This window comes from Rhyacophila brunnea, unplaced genomic scaffold (assembly GCF_057557595.1).
Source record: "Rhyacophila brunnea isolate RB1 unplaced genomic scaffold, BYU_Rbru_1.0 scaffold_17, whole genome shotgun sequence".
NCBI lineage: Eukaryota > Metazoa > Arthropoda > Insecta > Trichoptera > Rhyacophilidae > Rhyacophila > Rhyacophila brunnea.
In genome coordinates, this window is record NW_028232827.1 from 15,279,259 (window position 1) to 15,303,911 (window position 24,653).

A 24,653-nucleotide genomic window follows, 5' to 3' on the forward strand; every position below is an offset into this window, starting at 1 on the left:
AAAACGCGTATTTTATTATTCGTAATTAATACGTAATAAATTCTGTTATTTTTATAATGATAATGTAAGTAAATCAGGATAAGGAAATACTTAGAACGCTTGTAATTTGTCCATGGAAAAGGTTTATCTTTCTGGGAATTATCTTTGGGCCTCAATCCTGCTTGCCAAACATCCTTCTAAAATGGTGATGTTTTTGGAGTTTGATACTTTCGAAACCAGGATGAGTTGTTTACATGTTAAAAATTTTGACTGGCTGAAAAAATTCCTAACTAAGCTGCACTATGCGACAAAATAGTTGAGTTCTGCGGATGCAGTGGAGTGGAATCAGTTTGGAGAGGCCTTCATCCAACAGTGAAGATAATTCAGGAAAATAATGAATATTGTAAGTATAATAATATTGACACACATAATGGATTCAGCAAACATTACATAAACCTTCTATCCCATACAAAGCACATGATTTAATATTTCGACAGATCCATACTGAAAATTTCATAACAAATTGATAGACAAAAAAAATCAAAACAATGGGATGTTAAAGATCCATACATTTTCCCATAATTACTTAGAAATTGAGCTGACTAATTGTTTTCGTCATATTTTTGCTCCCAGTTTACTGGTTCTTGATTGTTGAAATTAAAAATTCACTTACTTCATGTGACTCAAAACTATCGAGTGTAACATGACATTGATGACTGTCTGGAGAAGTGCCGGAGCGCCCACCCCTGCACACTCTATTTCCACTACATCACTGCATATCACAGAGAAAGTAATAAGATCACATGGTAAATTAAACTTGCTCTTATAGAAATTGAAAAGATTTATTTTGGTATAATATTCAGAAGGATTATATTGTTTTTTTACTAATATTACTGTAGCCTATTCCTATGCAAGTGAGTATCACTTTCTGTGATCCTGGCGGTCTTTCATCATCGTCATCTAAATCATCTTCCGTGACGTCTCCTGCTCCTTTGGCGATCTCCAATTTGAATGTGCAACCAAAGAATTCTCGAAGATGTTGTAAAAATGTTATCGTATAATCTGATAAGGGTCCAATCTGCAAGAGAAACCAATAGGAATAATTGGCATGTGAGAATATTTTAGCCCTTAAATGCATGATGGCAACCCTTAAACATGTATATCATTTTTCTAATCGATCACATGTAAATATTATAATCTTTAATATTATTATAAATTAACAGTGGCACCTGTGACTATAATCTATAACTATTTTGACAGCATACTTAGGTCCACTGCAGAGAACTGCAAGTTTTGAAATAAAATTTCATTTAAACTAAAAAATATAATGAAAATTATTGCTGAAAAGCAACAACCATACAATTAAGGTTTATCTACGTAGCTCTCAAAATAAAAAAAATGGTCATATATTACTATATCCTGTAGAAACAGACTCACTAATCGTTTCCCTCAAATTCTTACCTACTAAAAGCTGGAGATTTTCCACATTTCGAGTAAGAAATAAATATTTTATGTTTATCAGATTCATAATTCTGTGCAAGTGATATTGTACGTAGGATGTTTGAAAATCGTAATTCGAAAATAAAACTATGATACCTAAACTATCTTGGAGCGACCATAGAAAAAACAAACAAATAAACACGCTATTTATAATGAATATCTTTAAACTCACAACGCATTTGCTGACATCTTTTTGTCCTAAAGCCATCCATAGTGCAAGAAGCCACTGGAAAGATGAATCTATAGTTCCTCCGCGATATATCTCATCTAGTAGACCAAGTGCACATTTCTCTCCCAATGTTTCTGGTACCGAATTTTCTACACCGGGACCGGGCACAGCTGATGTCTATACAATATAAAAATAGCGAAAAAAGGATATTAATATGGCAGAAGTTAAAATTATCCATTTTATAGATTATAGGTAGCTATAGATTATAGATAGACTATAGATTTTAAAATGTGGTTTAGTGATATACCTCTTCATTGCAATAAAATGTTCCCGAGTTGGTTTCCGCAACTAAACTGATGCCGTATCCAGGACTCTTGCCTGCTGCTGCCCCTCGACATTGATCGGTGTTGATGTAGACATCCGGAAGGAACTTTAGCATTACCTGGATCCAAAATAAAAATAATATAGTGAATCAATACATTTAATAAAAAATTAAATGAACACACTTTATGACAGAACCAAAACATCATAAAATAAAATGACGTTGATATTATAGTAACATCATAATAATATTTATTTATATTATATAATCTTGAATATGGACAAAAAAGATAATTGTATGCATAGTTTGCGGTTACATATTGTTTCCAAAGTGCCATTAAATAATTGCATTTTATAATCCTTGTACTGAATATTTATAGTTCTGAATTGTCATAGTTCTATTTATCGCTGTTCTCTTTTGTCACTGTTCTGTATTGTCCGGTTACCGCATTTCACATATATACCATAAAGGTAAATTAGTTTTTGACACATTGCCACACTTCGGTTGCAATAAGTTGAGTTGACATGGTAACAAAGTAATTGTAATTATAATTCTAGTTTTTAAATGCGAAATCATTTAAAGTCATAGAATTCAGTCATGACATAAATAATGTGAACTCATATTGGATTATTTACAATTACTCATATTGGACATAATCTCTTTGACGGCAGCCATTTTTTTTACATTGCAATCTACCGGTGAAGGTTTCAGAGTAATAAAAAAAGTATTACTAAATAAAAAGATTTGGAAAAGTAATGTTGGAAGTGACCCGGTCTACACCAGGCTTAACACCACTAATAATTATAAAAAATAAATAAATTGAGATAGATTATGAATACTGTTACAAAATAGGATGTATCTTTACCCCTTTGGAGGTTTCGACCATTCGATTGGCGATGGCAGGCGAAACACGGAGAGCATAAACAACTCCACGGATGCGTTTGACAAGACCCCAGCTGTCCCACTGCAGTGGACGCAGTAGCCTTCGAACGGGGCAAGTGAAATGTACCTCACCTCCCCCTAATGGAGGTGCTCCTGTAAAATAAAATTGAGACTGATGAAATAATTTTATTACATAGTTGGATTGTGTCAAATGTCTGGACGTGACAGTACCTTTGCTATTTTAAATTATGTATAATGTAAACCATTGACCAATACTATCTGGATTGATAGTGTTGGTCGAAAGTGATAAAGGGTTATAAGAGATTAATTGGGGGTAGTGGCGTTTATATTCTCCATTAGTTATTGTTAAATTCAAAATTTATGATAGTGGTATGAATACAACACTAAATAATAAACATTAGACTAGCGTTGGATTGCAAGGTCAAATTAAACCACAATGGACAGTGAAATTGGACTAGATACGAATACGGCCATAAATCATATTGACCGTAATAGTCTCTCCCAAGCAGTGAAACAATGGATAAACGTCATTGTACATCCGACAAAGAAACAGCGATTTTGTATTGGCGTTTAAGAAAACAAGAAGATGGAAATATTGGGTAAACTAATTGTCAAATATACTAATACACGGCGTTCCAATTGTTGGAATGATATTTTATAACCTGAAATGTCATTTCATTATGATCGCTCCCATAAAGGTACGACTAAGAAGAAGATGGTACTATTGAATTAGAAGCTAGAATCTGCTCGCTTATATTCCAAAAGGAAAACAAGAAACATGTAATTAATTTAATGTAAAATAAAATTTTAGCGCCATGTTTTGAGAATTCAAAACCATTCTAATCTTTCATTTTAAATTTGTATAGTGCTACAACAGTAAATAAAAAAAAATTACTCAAATCACCTTCTTTAATATAAACCTTCATACGAGTAAATATGCCATAATTATAAAGTATTCCCACAAAACGCTACAATAGACAACAACAAAGTGGTCTAGATATAAATACAAATAAGAAACATTGTGAAATAAAAATGTGTGGGCATACTTTACCTCGTTTATTGACCTTTAAGGATAGTCCATCATCTACCAGTATAAATTTGAGTAACAAAGGGAAAGCGCAAGCTTTAATTCTGTCCGCAGACACGTCATCATTGCACTGTGTGATCCCTCGCAGTTTTACATCAAGAGGATCTTTGCAGAACGGTCCCAACGCAAGAAGGATCTCTAAATAATACCCTGGAATATGAAAAACCATATTATTAATATAAAAATATTTTTACAATCGATTATTACTATATACCACAATGGCGAGGGGTAGACGTAAGTAGGTTGTTAAGATCCGATATAAATAGTGCACACTAAACTTTGTCAGTCATACAATATATTGAATGCAGAACTATTCTAACTCCCATTTGAAATAATTCACTGATGTGTTCGTCGCAGTTGTCAGAACGAAGGACAAGCTTAGAATGACATATTATTGACATGTGTTTAAGCTTATACCATGTTCGGTAATTATGCCGCAGATGCCCGCATGAGCTTTTTTAATTAATTTTTACGAAAACAGTTTATTTCATGTAGACAATTATATTAAATACTTTTTTCTGTCAGCGCAGATGCGTTTCGATTCAATAATTGTTAATTTAAAATTTTCATACATTTTTTTGCATCATTATCACACACTAAGATTATATTAGGTTGGGGTAGGTTAGGTTTGGTTTGGTCAAAAATGAAAGTTATAAAAACTCATGTGGGCATCTGCGGCACGTTTACCTCATATTCTTCCACATTCTAGATTGGTTGCCTGTTACTCCACATCCATTAGGTATTTCAGTTTCCATTAGTTCTGTGTTCCCTGACATAGACATGGCATATTATGGAATTTGCACTCTTCTAATTTAAATGCATTAATTCGTGCTTATCGGTACAGATATGGATGGTTGTAAGATAGGAAATACATTTTGATATGAACTGATGAGGCATATAAATAAATCTAATGATTGAGACAGTACAACACCGTGTCTTAAAGTCTCAACCAGTGACTTAAAAATGTAATATTTAATTAATCAACGTTTTTTGAGGTTATTTTACATATGCTATTGGATATTTCCTTGCTAACCTATTCCTCTTTGTACACAGCAATCGTGGACTATGCTTCCTCCAATTAATAATCCTGGATGATAATACAGAGTGGTTCCTGTTTCACTCAGTTCTATCTTGGTTCCATTTGTGATTTTGTCAAGAAGCCGAATCAAACTAATTTCATATTCTCGCAATCCCGGTTCGTCGTCCGAACTGCGGATGTCAACAATCCTCAAGGGTTTACCGCTAAGCGTTGATAGTAGGACTCGCTGGCGGAAAAAGTTACTACCTCTGTAAACAAGTAAATTGTTTTCCCTGGCTATAGCAGGCATGTTTGATAGAAAATATCAATATAAAAGTGGGTTACAGACGAAATTGTTGACAGGACAGTATAAACACGTTATTTTGACGTTTGATTTCACGTGCTATTTTAGTACACTATGTTGGACAGACTGATGAAAAGTAATAACAAAAATGCATACTGCACACTAAAGAAATTAGACTCTGTGCAATGTCTTTGCTGTACACGTCATACTTTGCCGCAAAATAGATGGCAGGAAAAATGAATCAAAAATAGTAAAATTTAAAAAATGATGATATTTATTCTGTAACTCACAAATAATAAAAGTATTGCTTTGACTACATATTATTATATTGTTGGAGTTTGATGCACGGACTGGTCGCATAAATTCTGTCATAAAAAAGTCTAGTGGATAGTCTTTGATATTGTCACAATTAGTAGTTAAGGATAGTAATTATTATTTATTTTCCAATTTATTGTATTATCCATTCAGTTGGCTATATACGTTTTATACTCACTACTCATACAATATACACATCCTCAGGTTGGTAGAATACAATTTTACTAATTTCGCAAAAAATAATGAAAGTTTAAAAACGGACAATCATACTTTAAATTTTATAATTAATTATTCATTATTTAGGTTAGGTACAATAATTTATATTAATATCTATTCAAATATACAATTCAAGTTTCTCAAAATCTTAATTAAATGTTCAATGCAGTGAACACAATTTATAATTTATATTATGACAGATAAATTCTCTGCAACTCGAATAATGTCAATATAATAAAAAAATAGCCTGTACAAATTTATTATATTATCTATCTAGATAGATAGTAGTTTCATTACAGAATTAAAATCTATTAGAATGGCATGTACGGTAGATAGTAGGTATACATGCAGATTAATTTGTTTTATTATTGTTTGCAAGGCGAGGTCAATCTCAAGGTACCTAGCTACCTACACCGTAGAGTGGACGCTGGTCGGCGCTCGCATTCCCTACAGTTTATTTTAGTACACATGCCTATCTCGGTGTGTGTAATTTCTTTCATTAGATTTTTCAACAAGAAAACATATTCGCATGCCGCCTGTTCTACGCAAATTTGTCATTTCGTTGCATATAATTTTGTCAATTAATTAGTTTCAATTCTTATCGGTAGGAGTGACTTTTGGAAGTTAATAATAAAAGTTCTTTTGTACCTACTTATCTGGCCAATCATCGCTCATTAAATTTTTGACGTTTGCCTTATCAGTGAGTGTTATTAGAACTTTGTTTAGTGAGTGGTTAATCGTTTAGTCCAAAATAACTACATTATAACAAAAGTAATGCGAATTATTCAATATCTGTGAGTAAAATGATTATGGATTAGGTCCTATTTGTACAAATATTAAATCAATTGGGTATCCAAATGGCAAATAGATGAAAAAATCAAAGTAGGTAAAAGAAAACATGTACCTACACGATATCTACAAGTTATTTGCGAGAGTGTAGTAATATTGTTTTGTGTAATCTATACATGATCAGATGTTTACATTAAATTTTACAATTAAAAATAACATGATCTTGAGGTGTAAATATCAAGAAAATTAATACTATGTCCATCGTCGGGACTGTTTAAATGCTGGCACGTTGATTATCTCCAGAAAGTGATACGTCAACAGAATACATCACATTTTTAAAAGTAAGTTCTTGTTTTATCTTCTATATCATATTGTGATTTTCTATACATTTTCAGAAGTAATTTAATTGTGAAAGGAAGATTCCTGTCACAGCACTGTTGAAACTATTGTTTTTCAAAATAAAAACATTACATGACAGTTCAGTGGCGTACTTAGTGTGCGTACCTAATCTGTCAAATGTGTACTTTATTATTTAATATACCTAGGTACCTTTGTAGACAGTTTACAAAGTCTGTAAAGAGATAGCGTACGAACCGCACATAAAAATGCCATTATTATTGTAAAGTAAACATTCACAAAATGATATGGAAAAAAAGTATTTTTCTTATAGAATAGATAGATTTTTGTTACTATATTGTGTGCCTAGCTACGCGCTCCAATATGGACATGGGGGCTATGGAGCATCTGTGACAGATTTACGAAACATGACAATAAAATACATTTTACTGAAATAATAGATACTTTTAAATGTGCTTGAATTAAAATGGTATCTATCGAAGAAACATCTGGAGTGAGGAACTTCCATCTGTTGATAGATCTCCCAGGAGCCCAACCCCGTCGTAAATATATCGTATGTCTAAACCGCATACGCTGCGGACATCCTCGAGGTGTGTATATTATGATACGTCATATTAAATGGGGATAATGTGCAGAAGTGAGAAAGTCCATCTTGTTCAACGTCTTTTCCACGACGAAAATAACTTATAGAAAATAGTATATTATTTAGGTAGGTATACCTACTTGAGGTGTTGTTGACATACGGCAATAGATAATTAAATATATTTTATACATAATTGATCTAAGGCAGTTTTTTTAATGGTACAGCAGGCGAAATGGTAATATAATATGTACAACAAAATGTAGTTAGTGGTAAAAATACTTGTTTTATGTTCTAGATATTCTATATAGAATAGATATCTAACAAAGAAGGGAAACTGATACATTTACAGCTAGATATTTAATATTATTTACGGCACTAACTACATATTGGATCGCTTGTGTATGGTAATTTATTCGGCGAAGATAAATGAGGAGCCTTTGAAGGGCCGCGACTATGGTTTAGGAAACACTGGACTAAGTTATAATTATTATAGTAAATATTGTAAGTACTTATATATTATAATATACTTTTTATTTTATATCTATCCAACTTGGCTTACCCCTACGATGTAATCTGTACAAATTTGTAATAATATATTTAAGATTCAAGGTCAAATGCTTTTAGAGGTGTTTTATTTTTAGATTGACAGTATATACCTACTTAACGTTATATTTTCCTGAATATAATAAGAGCCATCATTCTATTAAGACCGCTTACGACTCTGCAAAGTTATGATTCTATTATTATACAATGTATGTACTGCACTGCCCTGCCAATTCGTACATATATCAAAGATTCAAATTGAAAAAAATCGACGTACCAACGAAAATCATCGTTAAATAATATTGAATCTATAATATTTTTAATCATTTTTGTTTACTTTATGGTTGCTGTATTCAAGAATAGATGAAAAGAAAATCAATTAGCATAAGTACGTAATTGGCTGCACTGTCGATAGTTAATTAATAAAGTAATCCGTATGTAGCATTATATAAGGCGAAAAAAAGTGGTCAATACACAATATTATTCTGTAATGTTTTAATTTTCTTTAATATTACAGTGAGTAGGTTAGTGATTCCCAGCCGGTTTCGCGAGGGATATCAGAGACACCGCGAAAATTTGTAATAGAGTAAAAATTTAAATAATCAAGTACTTATTTTAAAATTTAAATTAAGAATCGTGGATTCCAGTTGTCACTAATGAAGGTGGCTTGCCTACCATGCACTATTCAATTTATTTCTGTCGAAGCGTTTAAAATGTGCACGATAACATTATAGTTACAGCACAGAAATGATTCATGATTTAACTATACTAGGTATTTATTAAGGCTTTGTCCAGATTGTGCGTTATCCAGGTACAAGTGACCTAATTATTGAGCCGTCCACATGCACTCGCAGAGTGATATCTCTCGCGCGACAAGCGCAAGAGAACGCGAGACTCTCGAGAACACGACGTAATATAGCCACTCCAAAATGAATTACGACCGCCTAGCTTGTGAACTGCCGAGAATACATATTGCAAGTTATCGCGAAATACAAAATCTGAATGGAAACGTGTATCACAATATTGAGATGTCGGGCTTTCTTCTTGCATTTGCGTTTGTTTTCTTTATGCCGATTCAAAAATGAATTATGTCACCTAGCTTGTTTCTTTTCCAAATGAAACGCGCTATATGGACGGAGCACATTTTTGAGCACATCTGGACAAGGTCTAAGCGTGTGTTTATTAGCCTGCCCAATAGCTTTCGACAAAAACTGTGTTAAAATAACTATCCCAATAAAAAATTCGTCTGCCCCGTTAATACACTGTTTGCTTTGATACTAAAAATCTTGTAAATAGTAAAAAACAGGGCCTTTGTCAACTTAAATGGCTCTGTTAAGCGGCACTGTTTCTCGATATATCACCGCATATCACTTTACATGTAGGTATACTTTGTAATTTTCGTATAAAAACCTTAATATAATACGTAGGCCAGATAGGGGTTCCCTGAGTTCTTGAGTAGAAAATGTTCCACGAGTTCCGCCAAGCAAAAAAGGTTCGGAATCACTGGAGTAAGTAATGGTTTTGCTTGTAAATCTATCAACGCAAATAATTATTGTCCAGTTTCGTGTGTAATAATAAGTAATGCCATGCCCTTTAGGTTTGATGAAAGCTCCCGCAATGGCGGTCAATTGGACAATAAATAAATAATTGACGTCAACGATGGATGATGCGGCGCCGCACCCTGCTGTGCGGCGTCGTTTCGTTCCTCCCCCGACCCCAATTTGGAAAAGATTACTTTGTGTATTTTTCACGTTAGAATGTTGTTTTCCGATCCCTATATTACGCCGTAATTGATTGTGACGGCGCACACTGCTCAGTTATTTAATAAATAGTTATTTTTACGCTTACATTGTGATTATTTTGAGAGCGATAACCGCACACGGTCAGTGGCGGTTTTAGATATTAGAGCAGTGACAGGTTTGATGACACCCTTGCGTAAATTCGTGATAAACCTCCAATATTAAAAATACACTAATAGTTACGTCGCCTGGATATTTTTTAGAAAATCCGCATATTTTAAAGATTTTCATGAAGCGACAACCTCATCTGCTTCATGGGAAACCACCGCTGCTGACACTGTACTGTACATGTTAAGACTAAGACACGTCATGGTGCTGTAATTTGTAGCAAATTGAAACGAACTGTAGGGGTTATTGCTTGATTCCAGTTGGATACATTTGGAATCATATGTTAAAAGACCTGCATTGATGCACCAGTCTTGTAGATTTGCAGCGACGTGTGTCTTTGCCGTTGCTGTTTCAATAAATCCATAGTTGAAACTAATTACATTTGGTCTCTGTATGTGTACATTATACCAAGGGTCATCAAAGTATGCTCCCTGGGGCGCCGCGGAAAACTCAAAATTTTCATTGAAAAACGAGTCTATTCGAATGTTGTATTCGAATGGGAAAACACATTTTGGCGCGAACACCTAAACAAACAAAGACAAATCAACTTTACCGTCTAGATAGTTTTTGTCGAATTTTTGTGTACTCCCCTTGCACATAGAGACTTTAAATTTGGTACATATACGGGTGCTAATATGATTACCCTGCATAGTGTCACTATTTTATAAATTTATATCATCTTTAGTGGACACTGACGCAATAATCCAAAAAAGGGCCTCATTTATGTGATGACCTATTTACGATTGGATTATCTTTTTCAGGTTTAAAATTTATCTAAATCTTGATTTAACTTATTCTAAGATCGTAATCTTGCCTATTTATTTTCTTATTTATTAGTTCCCATGGTATTATAAGGTTTGAAAACTTAACCAGTTGCTTACTTTATATTTTAGTATCAGATTAACTACTAGGGATGCTGTTAAAAACGTGGCGAGGGCTACAGGTTCGAATCCAACATTTGGAAAATTCTCATATTGATTCTCATAGCAAAGCAATAAAGATATTATTAAATTTCTCGGAGCTTGTAATTAATATTCACGATGACATCATTCTACCAGCAAAATATCGGACACGTAATAACTAAACAATGAGTTCACTGTTATTAAATAATGCCTTCTCGCCCGTCTATCGACGACGCTTCCAGAAGCGTGATTTTGCTTGCCGTGTTCAATGAATGGACTACGTTGTATTTTCGTTAATTCGTCCCGCTGAGAAGCCAAAAAACGGTGAATCACAATGCGTCGTCAAATCCAGTGTGCGCTGGCGTATTTGATTACGTTGCATTTTCGATGATTTACGCGCCACTTGTGAAATTTTGCGCGAGTGCCCCACTCGCTGCGTTAAGTGGGTTTTACGCCTAATACGTTGGGAAAACTGCTGACAACAATTTACCGTTAAAATAATCTCTTAAAACACCTCTTCTAGAAGCGGCCAATTGAATGTATTTATTTAACACTGATAATATCTTTTCGATGAAATTTTCACGGTTGAAAAGTTTAAATAGTACCACATTAAAAAGTACGTGATTCAAAAGTTAGTATCAGTGTGCGGCGCGCTATATCCGACGCTAGCAAACACAATTAAAATTATGTGGAAACAAGATATTGTTTCCTATTTTTGTCTTGATCGAAAATAATCGATTTTATTTGTGATACCTACCTAACTATGTTCAGGGTTATTGTTACCTGTCATATATTTCGCGCGTATTTTTGAGGGTTACATGAAATTTGTACGTATGCAGTTCTTCGTGGAACACTTATTCGTGTGCCGCAGTACGTGAAACATGAGTTCGTGCAACATTTAATCAAATGACGAGTTCTTCGTTGAACATTTCACCGTGGAATACATTTCACCGTGGAATGCGTATTCTACAACATGTGGCGCTAGTTTGCTCTTCCAATTAGATTCAATACGAATTTTATGAGATGTCTTTATTGGTTTTAAATAATTTAATGTTGAAACTACATAAATAATATACCTATACGATGTGATTGTATTTATAATCTACTTACCTACCTATTTTCTAATGTGTGTTTCTTATATTACGATGGTTTTATTACGTATTTTTAAGTGTTTTATTTAGACATTAATATTGCAACTTACAGAAATAGCAATATTTTGTTGTTTTGGTGTGGACAATGGACTAGTTGATTTGAAACCTTTTGTAAGTATGCATTATTGAAAATAAAAAGATGGCAATACCTACCTTTTTTAATTTAAAAAATAAATGTATATAGGTACATAGGTATATGTAAATGCTGTTGTTTAATTCATTTAGGATATTATTGATTTTTATAGATAAGTACGTAGTACCTACTTTACTTTTAAATAGATGTGCCCGAGTTGGGGGAGCGGTCGTTTATGAAGAGTGGGTTAGTTCGATCCCGCGGGTATACAAAAATACACGTTGTTTTTTAAATGTGTCTATTGTGGCTTATTGCGTTTTATTTTAATTAACTACCAAATATGTTGAAAATTTATTATAGCATTATAGAAAATGTGTGTTCTTATTATTATTTAAAATAATATTATGGACAATGTTGATTTGAAACTTTTTGTAAATGGATATTATTGAAAATACGAACGTGTTAATAGCTGCATACTTTAATTTAAAAATAAATATACCTACTTATATAGATGACTGCATTTATTGAATTCATTTTGGATATGATTGATCTTTGCAACTTTAAACATAGGTACTACTACGTAGGTACTTTAACTTTTGCATATCCTGATAATACAGCCATGGTATCCGACTTGGCAGAGCGGTTCCATGTAGAAAGTGGGTTCAATCCTGTGACTTAATAAAAAATACATGTTGTTTTTTAAATGTGTGTTAATCCAACGAGAGACCAAGATTGGCTAACAAGTAACAACCGTTATTCGTAAAAAGTCTGTTAATATAATCTCCATTCTATGGAGCCAATTTATGTTCCGGATTGCAGAAAAAATATTAATTACCTATTCTACACTCGTATAATACACTCCGTTTCATTATAGATTATTTTTGTTATAGTAAGGTAGGTACGTAATAATGTTGACTTTTTATTAATACTTATTAATTTTTAGATTTGATCAAAACTCCGGATATTAGGTATGAGTGGCCAAATGTTTTTTGTGCACTAGAAGCACGTGAAAGTTAAAGGACCTACCTACACAATAAACTGCAAAATACAACGGATTTGTAATTGATTTATATCAAGATTTTTTAATTATATTTAGGATATGTTGATAGGTACGCGTACTTTATTCATATATGTATAAATATAAAAACCTTTTTATTTCTTACAAACAAAAAAAGTAAATGACAGTGAATTGACTATATCTAATGTATAACCTATGATTATATCTATGATTGTATTATCTACTTATTATCTAGTTTATATAATATTAATTAAGTATTATTATTTTTATATTTTTTGTATAATACATATATATATTAAGATACTTAAGTAAGTACTTACTTTATATATTATAAAGATCAATAATATCCTAAATGAATTAAATATATATACCTAGGTAAAAACATTTATTTTTTAAATAAATTAGGTATTGCCATCTTTGTATTTTCAATAATACCTACTTACAATAAGTTTTAATTCAATTAGTCCACTCAGATTATAATAATCTAATTAAAACATTTGAAACCATTGTGTGTTAATACAGCGTAAAGACCCAATGGGTTTGGCGAATGGCTAACAAGTGACAACATTCTTCGTAAAAAGTTTATTTGGTACTGTTCGGTTATACGGAATACAGCGGAAAACGCATTTTGAAAATAGGCGATAAACTGGATTATTTGTTAGTTTGGGTTAGTTTAGGTTAGGTTTGGTTAGGTTAACCTAACAAATAATCCAGTTTATCGGCTATTTTCAAAATGCGTTTTCCGCTGTATTCCGTATAACCGAACAGTGCCGTTTATTTATTAATATAATTTCTATTCAATGCAGCTCAATGTATTGCGCTTTGGAGCAAAAATGTTAATTATTTAGCCAGGTACATACTGTATTCTGTTTACTAAGTATTCACACATACATGATTTATAAATAATATGTAATGTTTAATACGCTTACGTTATAGGTTACTTTTGTTACAGTTGCATAATAGTGCATTTTAAATATCTATAGGTCATACCACAGAACTGATTATTAAGATAGAAATGCTAAAGCCAGTCACCATCGACCCAGAATTTGAAGCCAGCAACGCAAGAAATACTAAGCCCGTTTAGTGTCTTCGAATATTGCCAATATTGAATGCGCGTTTCATTTATGTTAGAAACTTTAATGCATATTATGATATTGTTGTTTTAATTTAATAAAACGCATTTTTTGTAGTAGTTATTCCACTTTTAATTAGGACCTGTTTCGTCCGCCTCAGAGGGACATTTTCAACTGAGTACATTTTTTTAAAACAATATTTATCAAACAAATTCCAAAGCGACAGAAATAATATAACAAAAATGCAGTTCCACCATGAATTGACAGTTAACAAATTAAAACATATTATGATACTTACGTAATGTAAATAACATATTCTTTATCACGTGGTAAATAGCTATAAGAACATTGTAGTCAATTTCAAGAATGTATGTTTTGAAACACACGTTGGTTCCGTAGCCATGACAATCTTTATCTATCTACACTTCTGATGCCTTCTTAATTTCCTGCATTATGATGGAGTACACAAGTTAAGTTATTATAAAAATAATATAAAATGTACGTTCATAGATAAAACGGAAATAGATTTAAATTAGCATTAGGTATATTTGTAATTTCAGTTAATTTATCTGTACATATATATTTATATACCTGTCTAAATTGCGAAATAAACATTAGGTACTTACCTAAATAGTATTGTTGTGTTATAGGTATTTAAATTAATGATATACTTAATATTTTCTCATCAATACTAAACTTGATAGTTAATACCATTAATGTGCATTACGTAGGTATTACCATAGACAAATATACTATGTATATGGTTATTACTTATAAATAGCTCCCATTATCAATACATAATACCAATAAACATAGTAACATAATATAATATTATTTATTTACAATATATAATGAAATTTTAAATATTCATGTAAAAATATAATACTTACTTAAAAGTACGTAATAAAACCATTATAATACAAGGGACACAGCAGAAAATAGGTAGATAAGTATATTATAATTACAACCATATCGTACGTAATAATGTTTTTTTTTAATAATATTAATTTCTAAAACGGTCTTTTTTGTGCACACAATAATGAACAAGGGAACTCTCGAGAAAGGGCCAACCCAATAAATTGACCATAATACAAAAAAAATCTACCATCTGGACACATTTGTCTTGAATGAATGTATTGTTTAGTTTAGACTTTAGTCAGTGTCACTTACTAGATTCCACCAAAATAAAACGGATTTGTAATTAGGTAATGCATCATTTCAAAACACTTACTACATTTCGTTATTGGTTTTTTCATTATATTTAGGACATGTTTCCCACAGTAAACTGAATGTATTATTAAATAAATACACTCGTATTATAAAAATTATAATAAACCACTTTTTTTCAACCAATAAGACCCTAGATTTGAGAATGTAACATTCTATATATTGATTGACACACTAGAAATAATCACTTGACACGACACCAGTGGCGCACCCAGGATTTAATATTGGGGGGGGGGGGGCAAGGAGGAAAATGTAAATTAGTCCCATAGGATCTATTTCTTCTTCACAGCCTAATTTCTCGTTTATCGGTCTTTTGTCTATTGCGCTCGGTGTACCTACACCATGGTCCCCACATCCTGAAACGGGCCCTCAGGCTACGATATTAGATTAAAGGCAGTGTGAAACACTACATTAACGTTCTTCAAATTGTGTTTTAGTTCAAATTAAGGGTACTTATACAGTGAATTATTGGCGATTTTTAATACATCTACTTTAATAATGGAGCTGTCGAGTATCGACACATTATAATCAAAAACTATATTGCACAATTATATAAGTAATTGAAAATGTTCGTGACCATGAAGTATACTTTTTTTACTATTAAAGCTAATTTATGATGTGTGTTTATCTCACTTATCTGGTCAACCCGACACGCCGGGCCCCCCACAGCCCGGGCCCCCAGGCTAGAGCTCTGTCAGCCCTCCCCAGCCATGACCGACACTACTCCGGAACTCGGGTGGACATCGAGAATTTTTGACATTTCCATTAGGGATTGTGTTTTGTGTTAAAAATTAAAATTATTACAAATCATTTTTTGTGTCTTTATTTGTCTAAGCCCAAAGGTATAGTTTATTGGCTTTCAATTTAAATGTTTAAAATCATTCTGATAATTTTCATTTTTGGGGGGTGCCAGGGCCCCTTGCCCCCCCCCCCCCCCTGGTTGCGCCACTGCACGACACATTGGGTCTTTACGCTGGATTGATCGATCCCACTTCTTGATAGACGACCACTTTACCAACTCAGCCACCATGGGTGTATTATTAGTTTTACTTATTACTTATAAGTACAATATATAATAAACGGTACTGAAATGATACCAATATCTCAGGATTATAGGTTAACCTATAATATCCATGTGTGAATTGTGGAATAAACACTATCTACTTATTTTTGTGTTTTATTTTAATTAACTACCTAATAAAATGTTTTCCTAATTCCAACCAATAAATAGCTGTTTTTATAGTTACCATTAAGTGCACTTCATAATATTAAGTACTTATAAAAATCATCAATTATTAATACTTACACGATAATATCTATATTACACAAGGAATTATAAATCTGGATCTTGGTAAAATAAGTGCCAATATCAAAATTTGCCAATACTAAGTTAAGTGTTGAAAAGTTCCTGAAAATGTTCAAAAATTGCTTTATTTTTTGGTCTCTTCCAAATTATTTACTTGTATTAAAAACAACATAAAAATCTATCGTGCATATTATTATTTATATTATCAATTAATGACTTTGAAAGGCATTAAAGAATCGTTTGTACTGGAAAAAATGACATATCGACATAACCACTTCTTTTACGAAGGTAAAGAAATATAATATTATTTACTTACAATTTTGAAGAAAATAATGCTATTTTGGTAACGTATAATAATCATATAAAATTATAACACTTAAACCATCGGAGTATATGGGAAAGACGGAAGAAAATAAGTAGGTAACTAAATTAGAAATAGTTTCATATTGTAATTATATGTATGTAGTTTCAACATTAAATTATTTAAAACCAATAAAGACATCTCATAAAATTCGTATTGAATCTAATTGGAACTGCAAACCAGCGCCACATGTTGTAGAATACGCATTCCACGGTGATATGTATTCCACGGTGAAATGTTCAACGAAGAACTCGTCATTTGATTAAATGTTGCACGAACTCATGTTTCACGTACTGCGGCACACGAATAAGTGTTCTACGTTGAACTGTTTACGTACAAATTTCCGGATACGATTTTTGAGATACCATCAGTTGAGTTTATCATCATTCATCACAATGAATCATTCATTGATTTACCATTTTCGTAGTATGATCGTACAATCATACTACGAAGATGGTAAATTGTCGACGGTCGTACTGCGCAAATTAAGACCAGAATTCTGTAGAAATTATCTCCCAACTGTATTTGCAAGCGATCCTGATTAAAATTTTTGAAGAGACTATAACATGAAAAGTTTATTTCTACAGCAAAGATGCAATTCACAAGGAATTGTTATAAGTTATAAGTTTTTAAAATAAAGCAATAAGTAATATATTTTTTAATGATATCCAAATAAATGTTTTAATTTGTTGTCATCCTCATAATATTACAATCTGAAGATGATGGATGATGAAGGAGATGTACTTGATGGGCATTAATTTAATGAACAAAGTTTCACCTTTCGGTACTTACCTTGAGGTTTATATTTCGTATCTATATATATTAACACAGTGACGTGTGGTCCCGTGGGGGTAGATAGATCATGCGTTGCATAAAGGCGGCACAATATGAAGGACGGCGAATGAAGGAACGAATACAAATATTACAACCTTTTAGAGCAGTCGAAGTTTTCCATGAAACAGATGTATCGACATCTCGTTTAAAAAATAATCGAAGCATTAAAATCACTGACAGCATAATGTGTAACTATTGTTTTATTGCAAAGGCAACATTTTCACAAGGGTGCTCCAAACCTGTCAACGCCACAAACCTCAAAACCTAAAAACACCACTATTTGAGAGTAGGTTTCGTGGAGATGTTGTAATTTTCAGTAGATCGTCTGTATGTCAATTTATTATAGTTATAAGGAACCAGGTACTTTAGACAATTTGAAACTAAAAATGAAAGGGCGTCACTTTGCCTAGGGACGTCACTGTATTTACAGCTTGAAGATGCCGAAAGACAAAACCTGGGTCACCGAAACCAATCTTTATGGAAGTGTATAAATCAGAAGATAACGTTATCAATATTACCACATATTAAATGTTGTGTTTTATTTGTGGATACTATACTTAGGTAGATAAACGTTCTGTAATAAATTATGTAATCGGTTGTCTGAATTTTGCCCCAACCTCAAAATAACAGTTTTAACAACACCCGACTTGGTCAGGTTGACCATAATCAGACTGTCTGGAGGGCCTAGATTGTTTCATTGTTAGATAGAAATACCTTTCGAATTGTTAGAAATATAAATACATGTTTGTTTAGTACATAAATAGAACAAGATAAGATAATGTGAAAATTATGGCACTTGTTGTTTATTCATTTCACATTAATGTCATAAAGGGTTCATATTAATGGGTCACTGACTAATATAAATAATATAACAATACATTTTTTCTGATATTTGTTTTATTCATATCATCATCATCATCAGCCGGGGTCAATCCACTGCTGGATGAAGGCCTCCCCAGGCTTCTTCCAACTCTCTCGATCCTGTGTCGTTCGCTGCCACGTATTTCCGCCGAACTTTACCAGTTCGTCAATCCAGCGGCATTTAGGGCGACCCTGTGGCCGTTTTGTGCCCCTTGGGTACCACTGGATGACGGTATTTGTCCAGCGGCCGTCCTTTCGGCGAGCAATGTGCCCTGCCCATCTCCATTTTAGCTGTTTGGCAACGTCTATTACATCGCGTACCCCTGTCTGCTTCCTAACCCATTCGTTTCTCTTACGGTCCTTTCGCGTGATGCCCAACATACACCTCTCCATGCCTCGCTGTGCGACTCTTAGCCTTCGGACATCTCTCGTGTTGAGGGTCCACGTCTCGCAGCCATACGTGAGCACGGGTAGCACACATTGGTCGAACACCCCACGCTTAAGACACAATGGTAGGTCACTTTTGAAGATACTATTCAGACGTTCATATATTATAATCTAAGTTCATATAACTAAAGTTTAGGATGGACGTAAATCGATCAGGCGCGCAAGGTGGCGTTACGGGTCCGGTCCCGTCCCACAGAAACAAAAAAAATATTCAAATATGCATTATTATATTACAATATGATGTTTTGTAAATATTGAACATAAAATAAGTACCTATTCTTTATCACATGACTGCTTTTTCCGTTGGGTTTTTCGACAATAGTTAAATCTGAAAAATGTTCTTTTTTCAAAATCTACTTCTTTTAATTTAGTGTGGGGTTAATGTTGAGTTTACCCAGTAGGTACCTACTGTATCCATTTCTCAAAAATAATTCTCATGTAGGTACTGTACCTACCATCGTAGTAATAGATCGATGACACTACTTGTGAATCGATGTCTTTGTAGTTGTGTTGTGATCGATTGACCAAGGCAGAGCAGAGCCGATTTGATTTTATTTGAAATTACCGCGTTTTACCAAGCATTCTTGTGGCGGCAACAAATAGCTCAATAACTCAGTGCTCAGTCTTCGATTTCCGATATTGTTTGAGAATTTTGAGATACTTACCTGAAAAAGGGCCAATTCACAGTTGACCGCATAGACCAGGGTTTGCGAACCTTTTTACGTACGCGTGCCAAAATTTCCCAAATGTTAATTTTCGACTGTCTGACGTGCCGAGCAGTTTTTCATGGGGAAAAATATGGTTTTTAAGAATTTCATCAAAAATGGTAATTTTCTAGATACTACTCACAGAACATAGCACACATTATAGCTTTATCATTTTTTTCAATTACTTCGAGTTACGAGTTTCAATTACTAAGAGGTTCGCGGCACGACGTCACCCGCCGCCTGATGAGGCTAGTGCGATAATATTATATATGACGCATAAAGCCTAAAGACCGACCTATGCTTTTGTTTGTTTGTTTTGTTTTTTATACGTCAATGCGATCTGTCATTTATTATTATTTAAGTTTTTTTGTACAAGTCGGTTATGGGGAAGCCAGGCGGGAACCGCGGTAATTGTCATAGCCGATTTTGGGAAAATTCATGAAATTCAAGAATGAAAACCTAACCTATCAAAATAAAACATTTTAAAATCATCTCGCGTGCCACTAGAGGCCCGCGTGCCTTAAGTTCGCCACCACTGGCATAGGCTAATACAATAGACCGCATGTTGACCGCCGTGACGGTGCGAACACGAACCGGCATTTCATCCAAAATGTAACTTTTCTAGCTTCTAGGCTTATTTTTTTTCAGTGTGAGAGAATGTATTAATTATCTCGCATCCTTTTCAATATAAAAATAAAAATCAATTCTATAAACGCGTATATTGTATAATTATAGTTATATGAATGTGCTTTGTTAAATGTGTAATTAATTACCTAGTATACCGAAATAATTGTGTTTGAAAATAATGTGCTGGTTGACAATAATTTCCTTTTTAGGATTTTAGAAAAAAGTTTTGTAAATGTCGCGCAGTTACGGAAAATAAACAATGAATGCAGGAATAGTGGAAGCGGAAGTAATTCTCACAGACATTCGGAATAACTCTATATACAAGACAATCTCCGCAATTTATTATTTCAAGCATATCACACAGTTATCAAGTGTGTCCAGTGTAAAGCGAACGATAAGGAATATTCGAGGCAGGCATATTCTTGGTCCTGGTACACGGTTACACCACTGCACAGGAAGGATTTGATAATTCCTGATAAGAAGAAAAGCTGCCCATATTCAAATCGGAAAATAAAAAGAAATGTCCACAGAAAAACTAAAATCCGACTCTATAAAACCGTTGTACGCACAGTCGTTGCATAACGGGTGCGAGTCATGGACGCTAAATATGAAAGCAGCTGAAATGGTGGACTGCTTTGAGAGATAGATCCTGAGGCGGATATACGGACCCATGAATGATGGTGTGGAGTGGAGAATTAGGTACAACATGAAACTATACCGCTTATACAAAGATTCAAAACTCTCCACCTTCATAAAACTCCAGAGGCTAAACTGGGCAGGCCAAGTCCAGCGCATGCCAGATACCAAAGTCACAGATACCAAAGAAGATCCTCAAAGGAATCCCAGGGGGGAAAAGGCCAGTGGGAAAACCACGCACACGATGGGGTGATATCATTACAAAAAATGCCAACCAGCTGCTAAAAATCAGGAACTAGAAAAGACGTGCGGAGGACTGTTCCGGCTGGAGGACGGCGGTGGAGGAGGCCAGGGCTCGACTTGAGCTGTAGTGCCATCGAAGAAGAAGAAGATGAGAAGAAAATCACATTCAATAATGAAAACTTCTTATTGTTCGACAGTCGTGCTGTCAATGATAGAATTAAAAAAACAATCACAGAACAGGTATGGTGATGGTACGTTTAAAACATTACTACTGCTATTCAAACAGATGTTCACCATACATGGATTATTTGATCAAATTTCAATATCATTGATCTACGCATTACAACTGCCAACAAAATCGTCGCAATGCTACGTTAAATTGTTACTTAACGGCAATTAAGGATTTGGAGCCACCGCTAAATCCATCATCATTTATAATGGATTTTGAGGCATCCATGATAATGCGCTGTACACAGTATTCCCATCATATGAATAAAGAAACGATCAGTTACTGTTACATGGATGTGCTAGATAAAAAAATTTAATACAAATGCCAAATTTGCACTGAAGATTAAAATACTATCTGATTTGAAGTTTGTTCCTACTGAACTTGCCATGTCATATTTTGAAAAATTCTATGATAAAAATTTAATACCAGAGCGTTTGTAAAATATCAGAGATTATTTTGAAGATACCAGGATTGGATGACCTGGCCAGCGGCAACGACAACGTCAACCGCTTTTTTGACTTATACTTATGCTGCAATAGCATTTCACAAGGTTTGCCAAAAACAAATAATTCAATTGAAGGTTGGTATTAGGGCTTCCATTACCAATTATTTGCAGAGCATCGTAATATTTGGATAATTATCAACGCATTGAAATGTGAACAGATTATCAACGAGTTAAAAAAAAATACATTACCAAAGTGGGAAAGTATCTCCCAATGGGCGAAAATCTACATTATTCTTATACATGTGGACTCTCCACAATAAGGCTGATCGTTCGAGATGTTTGCCAACAAATTTGGATTACCCTTAAAGGTAGTTGCATTTCAACACCAACTGAAGAGAAATGGCTCAAGATTTCGGAAGGCTCTCAAGATGAAAATTTCCCTAACTGTATTGGGGCTATTGACGGGAAACACATTATAATTATTAAGCCTGCTAATAACGGCTCTTCGTATTATGATTATAAAAAATATTGTGTGTGATTCAAAGCAAATGTTCACATTCGTAGATATAGGATCTTATCGTAGAAACTCTGAACTATTTTTGAAGACAGTTTATTATATAAATAGCTACAGGAAAATACTCTCAATATTCCACTATTATTACCATATTTGTTTGTTGGAGATGAAGCTTTTAGCTTATCAGAAAATATGTTGAGACCATACGGCGGGAAAAATTTGCATGAAAAAAAGAGGGTATTCAACTATTGTTTGTCTTTATGATTTTAAAATAAATCGTGACGGAAGTCCAAGCGACGAAAGCCCTAAGAAGCCTGATGTGGAAGCTGCTCGACTGTAAGTAATCAATTGTTATTATTTGCTTTCTCTCTATATGATTATAAAAATGGCATCCCCTATCAATCAAACTCCCAATATTCTCAACAGTGTTAATCCCGACGATGTTTCAATTATAAATCACCATGAATCTATTCATCATAAAAATACTATATCGATAGGATCATTATTTAAATTTATTAGTATATTTGATGGTAACAGAGAAGAATTGTCTTCATTTTTATCGGATTTTAATCGTGGATTTAGAATAGCATCTCCATATCAATCAGAAATTTTATTAGACTATGTTCATACTAGAATTAATAAGGGAAAAGCAAAGAGCAATAGGATATTTGATACGTGGGAAGATCTCAAAGATTTTTTAAAAACAATGTATCAGGCATATCATATTCCATCAAATATATTTGGAAAGGTATGTCTCTTTCTGTTAGAAATTATATTAGAAATTGTATTAAGTAAGTGTCAACAAAATAAAACTTCACGGAAAATTTGTAGACAGCCGATGGAAATTACGTCGACTGCCGTGAAACCATTAGAAAAGTTATGTTTAGACATTGTAGGATATAACAGAACATGGTAATAGATTTATATTAACCATGCAAGATGAACTATCAAAGTTTTCTTTTGCTATACCGATCGAGAATCATGAAGCAATTACAGTCGCTGAACAACTTACTGATGTCATTACAACTTTTGGTTTTCCAAAAAGTATATTAACTGACCAAGGTACAGAGTTTAATTCAAATCTTATGAAAGAGCTTACAAAGTTATTTCAAATTAAACATTTATTGGCTTCTGTGTACAATCCTGCCTCAAATGGTATGATTGAGAGAAATAACTCTACATGACGAATTATTAAAATTGGCTACATTTACATTATAATACATGTATACATGCGTCAACAAATTTCACACCATTTGAACTATTATTCGGTAATAAAGCCAATATTCCTAGTAGTCTTAAGGAAAATCCAGAGTTTAAGTATTCGTACGATAGTTTTTACGATCAATTGAAATATAAATTGAATATTTCCCATCAAATAGCAAGGAGTAATCTCCAAAATTCTATAAAGAAATCTAAAATCTAAAAATCTAGTGACTAGTCCAATTACCGAGAGATAAACATGTAAAGACACATAGTTATAGTAAAGGTGACTTAGTTTTTGTAAAAAATGAAGATAAAAGTAAAGGTTGTCGAAAAAACTCTCTTCTGATTGGAAAGGAACATAAGATTTAAAAAATATTAGGTCTCGTAACGTCTTTAATTAAGATAGGTAATCGTGATGTTAAAATTCACTTCAATAGAATGAAACATCCAATTATTGATGTTTTAGATGCTGGCTAATCAACGTCTATCAAGTTACGAGATAAAATACATAGAAAAGTGGAATTTTCTACAAGAATATAGGACGAGCGAAATTTGAAACAAGTATATTGCAAATCCTAACCCATATCAATGTATCCATTTATGAAAATGAGTGTAATTTTCTCGAAAAACTTATGCATTATCACAAAACCTTTGTAAGATAGATCAGGTATTCATGGAGTTAATACCATGTCAGCAATCGTTAAAATTCGTTGCTAATCAAATGAAAATTCTTCGAGCTAAGGATGAATCTTTGAAACATTTGCTTAGTCGCGCCCACCAAGAGTGAAACGTGGAATTTTTGAT

The 24,653-nt window shown here is 33.3% G+C and overlaps 2 protein-coding genes across 3 annotated transcripts in view; one reads left to right on the top strand and one right to left on the bottom strand.

Moving 5' to 3' along the window:
* Nucleotides 1–802: 802 nt before the first annotated feature.
* On the bottom strand, nt 803–5,398 carry Rtc1 (RNA terminal phosphate cyclase 1). The gene is made up of 6 exons (XM_085944783.1): nt 4,994–5,398; nt 3,925–4,110; nt 2,836–3,005; nt 1,956–2,090; nt 1,652–1,825; nt 803–1,057 (listed from the first exon to the last, which is right to left on the bottom strand). The coding sequence occupies exons 1-6, from the start codon at nt 5,286–5,288 to the stop codon at nt 848–850; spliced, it is 1,170 nt and encodes a 389-aa protein (XP_085800909.1). The 5' UTR covers nt 5,289–5,398; the 3' UTR covers nt 803–847.
* Nucleotides 5,399–6,230: 832 nt separating this feature from the next.
* The window catches only part of hfw (leucine-rich repeat domain-containing protein hfw), a 42,919-nt gene continuing 24,496 nt past the window's right edge, over nt 6,231–24,653 (top strand). The window contains exon 1 of one of the 2 annotated variants that reach the window (XM_085944782.1): nt 6,231–6,943. The gene's annotated coding sequence lies outside the window, so the exon portion shown is untranslated. The remainder of the gene's footprint in view (nt 6,944–24,653) is intronic. The other variant, XM_085944781.1, reaches the window with a different exon arrangement.